This window comes from Prinia subflava, chromosome 20, assembly GCF_021018805.1.
Source record: "Prinia subflava isolate CZ2003 ecotype Zambia chromosome 20, Cam_Psub_1.2, whole genome shotgun sequence".
Lineage (NCBI taxonomy): Eukaryota > Metazoa > Chordata > Aves > Passeriformes > Cisticolidae > Prinia > Prinia subflava.
Window position 1 is genome coordinate 2629069 of NC_086266.1, and position 13684 is coordinate 2642752.

Here is a 13684-nt window from a genome sequence, read left to right on the forward strand (position 1 = left end):
CCATTAGTTATCCTTTAATAGTTTAATGGAAAACAAGAATAATGATCTTCTGTAAGCTGCTTAAGTAATTCAGTACTTTTAAAGTCCTCTTTAAGATTTTAGCAGCTTCTCTCGTTGGCGCAAAGGGACTTACCATAAAACTGCTAATTTCTTGTCCCCTTCTGTGGCAGAAGAGCCTGTGAAATTCTTGAGTCTCATTGCATACCTTGTCAGAAAGGTGAGAGAGAAGAAATTGAGAGTTAAGATGTTTCCAAAAATAATCAGATATTCTTCTCCAACTGCAACAGTTATTGGGCACAGTGTTCTGTAATGAAGAGATCAATGTAAAAACTCAACAGAAAGCATCACTTAAAATCTGGAGGCCTTAAGTAAATCACCAACCATTTTTCTGGGCCAACAGGGTGAACTATTCTTGGGCACATTAATGATATTTCATCCAGCCAACTAGGCTGAGTCCTGCAAACATTTGGGATGAGTGTTGAACAGAAGCATAAGATCTTGGCCCTATATGTACTGAAGTGTAAAGTAATATATAATAAGGTTTTACATATAATACTTTGGGCTTGAATAATATCTTCAAAATCCTTCTCATAAATGCTTCTTCAAAGCTTTTAATATATTTTATACAGAAAATGGTTTTACATACAGGAAAGGTCACGTTCACAGCTTTTCTCATTCTTGGGTTCATTAATTTATGAATCTTGTGTACTTGGTCTTCCCTCTCTATTTAATTGCTGCTGTCCAGCATTTGGATGATCAAGGATTGAGTATTCCTATCTCCTCTGTCTTTTTTTTTTCCTTGAACTGAGCACACTCCATTCTATGCATTAGTCTCTTGAAAATCAATTCATCGCATAAAATCATTGTTCTGAGCCCTAATGCAATTTCACAGGTACTTGTGTTGGAATAAGTAATAGGGTTCAGCGTTGCATAAGAAAGTTTGAAGGTATCCAGGCAGTCTTGATGAGTTCTCATTTACAAGGAGGTAATGGAGTGCAGGCAGCTGTGCAGCCCTCCCCTGCATTGCTGCCTGCACCCATCCCCAGCCTGCAGCTGCACCACCACACCTGCAGTGCCTCCTGCACGCCCTGTCCCACCTGCTCTTGGGCATCTAGTCAGATTGGATGGATGTGATCTGACACCAGGATCCACGTCTCTTTGGGATTTCAGCATTGCCATTCACTTAAAAACACATTTGACTGATCTCTGATAGTCCCTTTGATGCTCTGCTTGCTTTCACAAATGGGGGCCTGATGCAGATAGGGCAGACACAGCTAAGTGCAAAAGGGGAAAATTGTGCTTCTGATGAAGGGAGGAGTAAAAGTGAGAAAAAATTCCCTCTGTTATCCCACAGTAAAAACCTACACTAATGTTAGCATCTAATCTGAGAAAGCGTTGTGTGCACATCCAGCACCCACTGCAGCCCACAAGAATTGTGTCTTTGTCCATGGAGTTTTATTTTTATTGAGCCTGTACCAGCCTGCTGCTCACCTGGGCAATCACCTTGTGTCCATGTCTGACCACTGACAGCAATTAAATGGACAAATCAGTCCCACAAGATGCTGCATGTCACAGTTGGTGAATTAAACTCTACATCTGGTGGTAGGTGGTAGAATTAATCTCACCTGACTTAAGCTATTTATATATTGAAGATCTGGTATAACAAATTCTCCAGATTCTCCCAGAGCCAAGAGCAGTTCCAGAAGTTCAGGTGCTGCTTCCATGCCAAGGTCTGCCTGTCCCACAGGCTGCAGCAGGAGCAGCCAGGCAGCAGGGCTGCTGATGCTGAGGGGTGCCAGTCACCCCAGGACTCAGCCGTGCCCTCCCTGGCTCCCTGCAGGTCCTGAGCCACTCCTGGAGCTGCCATTCCCTGATTTTAGTGGTTCCCATGTGGGTGAACAAAGGTTTTTGGTCTGTGCAGTCTGAACTGGCAGGCTGCTGGAGCAACAATCTCAACTGGGCTGTGTGATTTTCTTAAAAAACTCAAAATAAATGCAGGCTCCTATGAGGAAGTGCTCCCTTCCTTAAAGAATATTTCTTTAAATACAATTTATTCTGCCATGCAGCTGCAGCTGTGTGGCTCAGGACATGCTGTCAGACTGCAGGATGGTTTGGGCACAGCAGAGCAGAGGCAGGTGGTTCCTTTTCTAAGTCCTCTGCTCTCCAGGGTTTAACACGGATCAAGTGTTGAGCGAACATAATTTTTTTTCTTGAGTGATTTCTTTAGATTTACTTCTTCCCTTTATGACGTGAAGAATGTAAAAAACATGGTTTTAAATATTTAACAGGCATATTATTTACCTGAGAGTAAGAGCTTAAGATTTGATACATTTTATTATGCAAATACCTACTTATTCAAAATGTAAAACATGTATTATCTTGGCAGTCCCTAATAGCTAATCTGGCATTTTAAAAAAAAACCACCGTTGACATATTAAAAACCAAATATTTAGGGCTTGATTTGCCTCTTCTTCTTTCACTTGTGCAAACTGCCAGTAATTACACTGACATTAACAAGGATATTCCCAGCATCCACTGGGGAAAGCAAAGGTGCATCACAGTGAAGAGGAAAAATCCTGTTGTTCTACTTACAGGTAAATTTAATCCTGCTTGATTTCACTTTGATAATTTGCTCAGGTAAAGCAAACTTAGTTACTCAGGAGACTATTATTTCTACGGAGCCAACAGTATGAAACAGCTATAAGGAGCAGTAGCAGATTTTAGAATAATAATTCAGACATTTTATTAGTATGTAAAGACTCTCTCATCCTTGTTCTAGCCTATGAGTCTACAAAACTGTATTAAAATTAATTCAGCTGGTTCACATTCCTTTAACATTAAAAATACACTGTTTTCAAGACAATATATGCAGAAGCTTCCTTTCTGGCTGTGATCTTATATCCCAAGTTTCAGCTTTTCTCTTTTTTAACAGCCAAGTTATAAACCTCTAAAACCAGGGTTTGTAATAGAAATCCTGATAGACTCCCTTTAATGTTTTGAATTATAAAACTACACCTTTTAAAAGACAAGTGTCATTGCCAAACAGTGAAATTACTATACTTTACTTCCACCCACTACATTTCAATTTTAATTTTATGAATATTGCAAATTATAACACTCACATTATAACCTCTAAAGGGGATAATTTATAAAAGCAGTGTCCATCAATTATAAATTTTCCATGACATTAATAAAATGGCAAGAACTAATTATGATGACTTCTGAGATGAAGATGCCTTGGACAAATCATTAATACGTCGAAATGGTATTTTTTAAAACATAGCAGGTTCTAATTATGACTGAAATGAGATGATGAAAACGATCACAGAAAGGACATTAACCTGATGAGTTCCACAGTCTCTGAGTACATGGTGTATGGAGATTTAGCTTCTAATGGATCTCGCTCCATGGCGTTCCCGCACTCGATGAAGGAGAGGGCAGCATCAGCATAATTCACTGCTTTCCCGAACTTCTCCAGCTGAAATGGGAATGACACTGTCAAGAAAACCCTCCAGCTTTGATTTGTAGCTAGGCAGATTATTCTACAAAGCAACGCCAGCTTTAGGATGAAAGCAAAGCGGTGCTGGTAGTTAAGAAGGAATTTACACAGTAATTAAGGCAGGGACTGTGTTTTTACCAAATCTTTTCAGGGTAGGAAAATCAGAGGAAAATCAGTGTGTGCCCACTGACATCAGGGATTTACAGAGGCAAGAAAGGACACTCAGCAGGTTTGTGCACACCCATACTGCTCCTTGACAGATGGACTAAGTTTGAATGTCACCATGCAAGGGTTAAGTGACAACCCCGTGCCATTTGGCTGATGTCACATTCTGTGTTAACTGTTGGTCAAAAAAAAAAGAGAATCTCATCACTTATATGATGAATAAAAGCGCAGGATAAAAAAAGGAGACAATATAGCACTGCTTAATATTTCATTTTACTAGGATTTTATTGCAAAAGGTTTTAGCCCTCATAATGGTTGTGATTAAACTGACTTAGACATACTGATTTCTTTTTTTATGTGTAATGAATATTATATATGACATTTTTATAGTATGCACTTTATAATAGTATTTAACATTTTCAGTTTTTGATAGCTGAATATAAGAATTCTACTAATGTGGCATTTGATATAGGAGATCCAATATACTTTAAATAATTTAAAAATGCCTTTCTATGTCTCTATCAAAATATTTTTGATGCACCTGATTATGTTTCCATTCACAAAACAGAAGTGTATTCTAACATATTAAGCATAACATTTATTATTGGCCTAAGATAAAAGGATACTTGTCTTTGTGGCTCTTTAACTAGTTCTCTCTGCCCACCTTTAATTTCAATTAGTGCTCTTGTGCATTGATTATGTACAAAGCCTTTGTATAATTGGCAGGTATTAACTGAATGATCAGAAAAAGGGAAATGTTTCTCACTGCTCTCTCTCTATTCCAGTGGCTGCCTCTCAGTATAGTCTTCAAATTCCTTTTTTCACTTTGAAAAAAATTTCTGTTCATTTTGGAGGACAAAAAGCCTTCCAAAGATGACTTTTTGTGGTACAGGAAAAAAAAAATAATCTGGCTGCAAGCAGATTTAGTAGAGACACGGAGTTTGAGCCAGGAATGGGATCCCATTCTCCAGAGTAGGTGGAATTATTCCAGCCCATCACATCTCAGACAGGAACACAGGGAGGTCTCTGAGATCTCTTCCATATGGCAGAGGCAGTTGCCACTGCAGCAGCCCACCCAAATGAGCTGATCCCTGCTGCAGCCCCGACAAGGAGAGGTTTCCACGGGGTCGCTCCCGTAAGACACAAAACGTCCTGCCCTTCCCCAGAAATCTATTTTCTCTACAAGCCCAGGAACGCCGCTGCCACAAATCTCATTAACATTTGCTGACACATTTTGAGGTCACATGCATTATCTTCCCAGCCACTGCAACACATCTTTCAATGCTGCCTGTGCTCTGTCATGTCAGCACCAGTAACCAGCAGCAATTGTTTCCATAGGACAAGTAACACCACGGGATTGCACACCAAATGTGTTACATGGAGATTATTTGCCTGCAGCTGCACTGGGTGGGAAAGGAAAGAAAAAAAAAATAAAAAAGTTTGAGATCTAAATGGCAGAAGGAAAAAGGAGATACTCTGTTCATGGATATTTATGTCTGCCAACAGGTTGGTCACAGCGGATGGCCTCACGTGGGGTTGTCAAACTGCCTGTGGCAGGCAGGGTGGGATGTGCTGTGCCTGCTCCTCTCAGTGCTGCTGGAGAAACAGCCCTGCTCCTGCAGGCACGGGCAGGGGAGGAGGTGAGCACCTTGTCAGAGCTGTGGCTGCACAGGGAGGTGAATTGAGAGGGTGTGGGGATGACGGCAGCCTGAGCCTGTGAACACTCAGGTAGCCCCGTGCCAGCGCCGTGTGTGCTTTGCTCAAAGGTCACCCAGCTGTGGGAGGTGACCTGCAGATGCCAGGCTGTGGCTGGCTGGAAAAGCTGTGAGGCCACCTCCTGTCAGTGGGCACGCTGGCAGGGGTGACTGTCACCTGGCTGACACTCGTAACAGGAGCCAAACCCCTGAACCCACCGAAAACACACTTGGAAACACTGTGCCCCAAGCCAAAAGGGAGCCTGGAGAGCTGAGGCAGACAGCTCGAAATGTCAGCTCTCCTTCAGCTCGCTGACAGCACAGGGAGAGAGTTTTTTGCTTGGCTAGTTTGTTTTTTAAAAACACAGCGTGTCATCGTTGGTTTATTTATTATTTTTTAAATTTCTAAGCATAAAAGCTCTAATGTGTAATGACAGAACACACGTGCAAAACCTCCAGAAATTATAATAAAGTTGAGAGGTGAATAATCAGCCAGTTCTTTGAGGGGAAAAGTGGATTGCCACACCCCATTTTAGACATCTTAGTTAAATTAAGTAGAGGAATCAAGTTCCACTAAGTCTTCCTGAACCAGCCACTGTTCTGCACCCTATGTAACACACAGGAGAAAAGTCCCTTTCTACAAAGCAAACTTTTATTAAGGACATTTCTGAACTGGCAGTAGCTTGTATAGAACAAACCATGGTAGAGTACAATCTTTCAGATTATGAAGTTTTATCAAAATCAAAACAATTGGCAAAATTAGGCCAATCTTACTGGAATTTCATCGAGGGTAAAGCAAGGAAAAAAGCTTTCCCAGCACTGAACTATGTCACTGCCAGATTTTTTTGGGAATAAGTGTGTTGTGACTTTCTTTATCAGCCTAAAACCATGCAATAAAAAATGAATGTAGTACATAAAAATGAATTGTTTCAGATTTCAAACAATTGGATTAGAAATATCAAACAGTTTTACCACATGATAATGGGGTGTGGGGTGATTTGCCTGTCTTTCTGCTATGCAATATTTCAACACTTCTGTTTCAGGCTCAAAATGAATAGGAAAAACAAATTTCAAATACACATCAACTTTCATAAAACCATATTACATACTTCATAAACAGCATGGTTGTTGCTCTCTCTTGGAAGAAACACCAGCTATTGTAAGTAGATTTTTTGAGGGGGAACAAGCACTTAAAAGTTAGGAATGGTGTTCAGGGTTTGTGCACAGTGTGTTTATGGAGAACAAACTGAAACACAGTTTAGTCAATAGCAGAGTTCCTCTTGGTCTGATCTTTAGATCTTGTACAATAATATCCATTTTTTAACACTGAGTTCCACAGTGGAAGGAGACAAAAACCTGTGATAACCTACCAGTGCATCTGCTTTATGCTTCAGCTTCTTAGCCTCTTGCATGTAATAATCTGCATTGTGAAGCCTGGAGAGACAAAATCAATTAATTCAAGTCTTTGCTTTCATATAGTTGGAAAAATGTTGTTTGAAAAAAAATGCTGACTGCTTTAAAGAAGAATTTTGACAAATATGCCCACTTATCTCTTTAAATCATAGCCTGATATCAATCTGAAGCTGCTGTATAGAGATATGATGGGTGACCAGAATGTAAAGTAAGTAGCTGTAGAAACTGGCTGCCCAAAGGACCTATTAATGTGTGCTGAACAGAGGGAAAGGAAAAATATTTTAAACTAATTAAGTATAAGAAGTTTCCATTAGAGGAGCTAAAATAAAAAAAAAAAATGAAGAAGAATTACCGTGAACCAACATTCATGATCTAAAAACATTTATCAACAGAATCTTCATTAATCAGTGACAACAGTTCATTTGCCAAGATTAAAACTGTGTGTGCCTTTGTGCAGCACTATCCACACAGGTACCCAATGCCAGCACTGTAATCAAAGATATTCCCTTTCACTGGGACCTCTGCTCACACCAGAATCCCAATCACAAAGCCAATAAAACTTACACATCATCAAATGTTATTTTGGGTCTTCTGGGCTCGGCGTTCCCGTTGGAGAGCATTGGCATTGCAGACCAGAGCTCTGGCTCTAGGTGGCTGGTGTCAAGGAGAGCGTTGGCTGTGGGAGTGCTGTGAGATTCCTCCTCCTAGGACACACAGGGATGTTACTGATAGCTCAAATAAACACCTTCCAACAATGTCAGTGCCCACATCCACCCTCCCTGCCAAAAACCCTCCCAACAAACCAAAGGCTGAGGCACAAAGAGCCCACCTGCCTTCATGTCACCTCACCAAACCGCCCTGCCCTTCTCTGTGACACCAGCCTGATCGATTAATTAGGGAGTATGACTAATTCTGAGCTCTCACCTGCACTCTGTAATTTACTTTTAGGTGTAAATTTTCAGTGCACAGACAAGAGACACTGGTCAAAGCAAGGGTGGGGAGATCCAATGGGCCAGGGCTGTATCTAAACTCAACTTCCTTCACTAATATAATCTTTTTTTCTATATTACTAGCAGCTAACTATTAATGTGGCTGAAGTGTCTGCTTGGATTTCAGCAGGGAACGATTTCCTCACTCTTGCTACAGCAAGAAGAATGGAAAGCAAAAGTCAGTTGTGACTTTGCAATTATTAAAACCAGAAGCATAACAGAAGATTTTAAATCGGACAATTGCAACTTGCAAGCTTGGTCCCCAATCAAATAAATTCAATTACAGATGAACCAATGAACTAGGGAAAGAAGTCTAACATATTCTAGGGGAAAAAATATTTCATGTATCAAGATAATAGATTAACCAAGGATAAATCTGCCTAGAGGATGAGAGGAAGAAGCCCTGCTGTTTACATAGCACTGTTTATTTGCTGACATATGCAGTTCATTTTGGCACTGATTTCAGTTGAAGGCGTGTGTATTACTGGCGCAGCTTGAAGTGACACAATGATATCAGAAAGCAACAGGGATGAATGAATAAGGTGAAGTGATTTGTCACCTGCAATCCAATGCAACTCGTGAGTTTTTACTATTACAGTGCAGGGTAACAACCTCTCTCAAGTGGTGAACTGTGAAAAATGGGGCTATGCATGGCCTTTTCTGTGGCAGAATTTTCTTCTTGTCTTTTAATTTTGACTTAGATACAGTTTGATACTGTAAAGTAAGGATGGGTTTGAAACTCTAGAGGAACGACTGTTTTCTAAATTGGGCTAAAACCTTGAGTTTCTCTGTTTAACCTAAAAAGAGGATGACAAACTAACGTGAAATTTGACGTTGTTTTAATGATTTTGCTATGCAGTTTTGGCTGTTTTTCATGTATTTTCAGAAAAAAATCCCCTTCCTTAATCTGGTGAAAAGCAAGCAACAAAGAACTGTCTGTGTGAGAACCACTGATGGGGAGATGTTCCTAACAGTGTGACATTTTTCTGGGGGTAAAGAACCCTGTTTACAAATTGTGTAAAAGCTTACACATAATTAATGAAGATTAAGTGTAAATAAACCTTACTGTTGTGAGCCTGCAAACCTGAGAGAGGTTATTAACATGCTGAGTGTACTATGGGCAGGATTTTTTTTTGTTATATTGTTGTTTGTTTAGTTTAGGCCACAATATTCAGTATGCTTACAGTGCTTAATTTTGGCTGAGAATTTGGGGTATTCAGGTGATATTCTGGAAGTTTTTATTTTCAAAATGTGATTGTTGTAGAGTGAAGGGACTAATTGCAGCTGGTTGATGGTTGCAAAGGCTCCTCATGGTCCAGGTGCTTCAGACATTGCCAAGCAGATGCCTCGTGCTGACCTAAAAATGGAACTTGCAAGAGCTGTTTATGCCTGGCTCTGCAAAGATCCTCTCTCCCTGAGTGGGGCTACATAAGCATTTAGAAATATATACTGTGTGGGGAAAAAAAATAATATATATCCAACAGAACGACGCTGAATTAATTTCACTTTATCTTGTTCACTGCCACCAACCGAGGCTGGTCACTTACACAGATTCCTTTGGGGTTAGAGGAGGATTTATTTTCATTCTTTCTGTGTTTAGAAGCGGAGGAGGAAGAGCTGCTGGGCTGGGAGGTGTTTGTGGCAGCAGGCTCCTGGCCGAAGGAGCTGCTGTCACCGCTGTGCCGCCGGTGCACAGGGTCATCCAAGAGAGGGGACAAGGGAGGAGGGAACAGCTTCTCTTCTCTTTTCTTGGTCACCTTCTTCACCGAGCTGCTGCTGCTCCTGGGACACAGAGGAAAACCAGTTGCACTTCAAGAATATTGGTTAATTCTCCACAGCACAATGTAAATTTTATTTAGCACGGAGCCAGCTCTGCCCTCCGGTGTGTCCTGCAGCCCCTGCCCTCCGTGGGGAGGCACAAGGGGACAGCAGTAAAACACAAGAGCTGCCTCTGCCTTTCCAGTGACTGCAGAAACCTTCTGCTTTGGAGGACAACTTGCAGTGCATTAGTACAAATTGCACCCAATTTAAATGCTAATTTGAGTCAGTCTTCATTTGAGAGGTCATAGAGGTTCTGACTCAGCAAAGTGCTGGAAAGTTTTATGCATAGGGTTAGTTCCTTTGACATCAAGTATGACTATTTATGTGTTTAACATTAAGCATCTTTTTAAGAGGTGGATTAGTGCTCACATAAGCAGCCTTAGCAAAAAAACCCAAACAGCACATGGCAGCATATGAACCAAAAATAGAATTTATAACAGCTACAAAATGATAACCATAACAATAACAAGATAATAATTATTTAACCTCTAGAATAAAACCGATGTTCAACAATATATTAAAATGATACATTGTAGCTGGCAAAAGCCCTTGAGCAAATATTGGTTGATGAATTGAACGTGATTCAGAAAATGAATGTGGTTTTGACATGAAAGCTCAAGTAACATGATAATCTATTGTCTGTTTTATGTACAGAAATTGTTAGCTGGCTAGCAATGGCAGCTGAGATGCACAGTAAAACCAGGAAAAAAAACCCCTGCTAAGACCTTTCACCACTCAAATTCATCAAAAAAGGAAAAACCAAACCCAACACCTCACTGACTGCTTAACATGTTAATCTCCTCATAGATTTTTATTTCAGGTACTGTCCCAGCTCAGTCAATGAAGATAACCTGAATTTTAATCTTTTGTTAGACATCTCATATTGCACTACATGATCATTTACTTTTCATGATTATTGACTAAAATTTCAATAACAAATTAAGTCAACAAGAATTTATGTTTTGTTCCCACTTTCAGTCAGTGTCAGGAGTTATTGATCTACTTTCCCTCAAATAACCTGGGAAAGAGGAGAAGGCAACCCAGGTTTCCTTACTTCTCATTTAGGGGCTCTCATTTCAGTCTGGCCTCTTCTGCAGTTTCACAATACAGTTTTAATTGTCTTTTTTTTTTTTTTTTTTTTTTTTTTAATTTTCTTCCCCTTGCCCACTTAATCCTGTAAGTTTTTGCAGGACTTAAGCTGATAATTTATTTAGCAATGTTACCTCCCTCAGATTTACACTAAAGCATTTATGTTAACAATAACCTCCATGAAATAGGTTGTTACCAGCAGTTAACCAGATTGTCACTTTGCTTTGGGCTGTTAATGGCCTAAGAAACTGGTCTTTGATTGCAGGAATCGCTAATTTTGAATGAATTTATTGCAATAATTACTGAGACTCAATGGTTTAATTTGCTGACATGATTGTTAGTTAAAATATATTTAAAATCTAGGGAGAAACACAATAAAAGTGCATGGAAAAACTACAAGCAGAACTGATGGCCTTGTGGCTGCAGGGTTTAATCTTTTGTGTCTAAAAATGGCCAATTATCAAAGAAGGAGAAGCTTCCCCATCTGCCTTTTTTTTTCTTTTCTTTTTTTTTTTTTTTCCCTTTTATTTTTTTTTTTTTTCCTTTTATTTTATTTTATTTTTTTTTCCAGCCTGGTTTCTTTTAGGGCAGCAAGCAAGCAAGCTAAGAGGCAGCAAGAGGCCATTGCCTGAAGAAGGGAGAATTTCCAGCCACTCTCATCCATCTCCCTGATCTTTTGGGAGATACACTGATCTGTATTCAGTTGCATGTCTCTGGGAGTTGAAAATCTGAACTGAAAACCTGAATCAAAAAAAAAAAAATTGCATTTTCTTCAAGCAAACTCAAGAAAAACTAGTAACAAAGGCAGTGTGATCCAGGTCTCAGTGAGGTGGAAAAGAAGTCAGAAAATTTTGTTTCAAAACTTCAGGCAAATGAGAGAAAAACCCCTAGCATCTGGAAATAACTATTGATGGACACAATTATGTTTTAAGAGAGAATACAAAGGGCTGAAAGCTCCGAGGAATCAAATTAACGACCTGGAAAACAAGCTGAAATTAAGAAACATCAGGTTGGGGGTGGATCCTTAGGGCCTGATGGTGACAAGAATAGAAAAGATTTTTTTTAATGGATTGTGGAGGTGTTGGGGATGGATAATCCTTGATTCCCTTTGCAATATATCTCTGCTCATTGTATTTCTAGCAACAACAATCAGGCAACACCCATCATGATGTTTATCAAATGTGCAACATGTTACTGATCCCACTGTAACTTTCAATTCATCTTCATTTTCCAGACTCCAGCTCTGATTTTCTCAGGGGCTGAAGGAGGGGCTAGTTCACAGACTGAAGCTACTCCATATTGACACCAAAATGAATAAAATGATGCTCAACCTTCTTTAAGGACTTTAAAATCAGTGTGGTAGTTCATAACTTATTTTTGAACTTTAAATTTAGCTATATTATCCTCAAATTGTTTCCAGAAGCACACTGTGATTTTGATTCTTTGCTTATCCTAGTGCAAAGCAGAAAGAGGGACCTTATCTCAAAATTGTAAAAAAAAAATTTGGTAACAAAAGGGAATTGGACTCTTTGGATCTTTATAGAATGTTAATCTTGTGACTCTAAAATCAGAATCATTATTTATGTGGCACCTGTTTGCCCAAGCATTATAGCACACATCTGAGACATTTGGGATGGTCATAGCTGGCACTGCTGTACACACAAAGAGGCAAATTTCACAATTTTGTTCAATAATTTTGTAAAACAAAGAGGCAATTTCACAATTTTGTTCAATAAAACTGAGAACTGTTATAGAAATGATTTAAAAAAATTAATTCCAGGCAATCAAATGGATCCCACTTTTAGCAGGATTCTCTGTCCACAGAGGTTCAAGGTAACAGAGGCAGGAAAGAACACTGAAAGGAGGTTGAGGAGCCCTCCAGGATTGTGGCAGCATTCTGAAATCCTGCAGGCCATCAGGAGGAGGAATGAATCTCCTCCAAAACCATTTGGATTCCCTTCCTCACAATGCTGTGTCACTTATCTGACCCTACAGCAAAGACATTTACAGAGCAGTACTGTGAAAACCCCCAAGGATGTGATGTCAAAAATGCACTTACTCTTTAGTGCTGGTTATTCTGTGGTTCGGTATTGGAGAGATACAAGGTGGGAGCAGACAGGAAGCTGGGGGCTCCTCCAGGCGCTGCTTCTTGCTTTCAACAAAGGTATCCAGGCTTTCTGTCTGCTTTAACAAAAATGGTAGAGCATAAAAGACCCAGCATCTATGCACAACTTCACTTGTAGGCCATCCACAGGACCTGTGGAGTCTCAGGGTATTTCCTTTATAGCAGTTAAAATACTAAGAGAGGTGAAAGTCAGCTGAAATCAGGGCTAAACGTGCTCCAAACACAGGACATGAAGTTATATAACAAGTGACATAATTAGGAAGCAAAATGTCTCTTGTGCTAAAGTTATCTTCTGTAGTGCACTGGAATTTAATTAATAATTTAGATGCAATGACTTGATAGCACCAAACCTTATTCGAGTAAATAGCTTTTCCTCAATGACCTAATAGAAGTTGATGGGAAAACATCTCTGAGTAAGTATTCCTCACAGGACTAGGAGTAGAGGACTGAGCTGGGGTAGTCATTAACAGCAAAAGCTCGTTTGAAATTTGCTTTGGAAGACTCCCTGATGCATGACTTTTGTGCCTGAACTCGGATGATACAAGCAAAGCTGATTATTGCTCTGTCACTGGAACCTTCATATCAGTCTTCTAGCCCACTAGTAGATGGCTAAAATAAATCTTTTAATAGCACGGTTTAGAAACACAAATTATCTCTCCCTACCCTGCTTTAACTCTTGGTGTACCCTTAAGTCATCGTAATTGGCTTGTTTCCCCTTGGGTAGCAGTGAACAATCACACTGCAACTGAAGGGGCTGGTTCAGAGTCCAGCTTGTGTTAGCTGGAGGCCCAGAACAAGATTCTTCATTTTGTTACTTTCTGATTCAAAGCCTCAGATAAGGAAATAATGAGGTTCTAACTTTCATATAACACCCCCCCCTTATTTTTTT

The 13684-nt window shown here is 39.8% G+C and overlaps 1 protein-coding gene across 2 annotated transcripts in view; it reads right to left on the reverse strand.

Moving 5' to 3' along the window:
- Positions 1-13684, reverse strand: part of AFF2 (ALF transcription elongation factor 2) — a 307896-nt gene that overhangs the window by 22683 nt on the left and 271529 nt on the right. For both annotated transcript variants that reach the window (XM_063416555.1, XM_063416554.1), the window contains exons 12-17: positions 12730-12854; positions 9308-9542; positions 7336-7475; positions 6729-6792; positions 3342-3478; positions 134-205 (exon numbers count right to left, since the gene is read on the reverse strand). In XM_063416555.1, coding sequence (XP_063272625.1) covers positions 134-205; positions 3342-3478; positions 6729-6792; positions 7336-7475; positions 9308-9542; positions 12730-12854 — 773 coding nt within the window. The remainder of the gene's footprint in view (positions 1-133; positions 206-3341; positions 3479-6728; positions 6793-7335; positions 7476-9307; positions 9543-12729; positions 12855-13684) is intronic.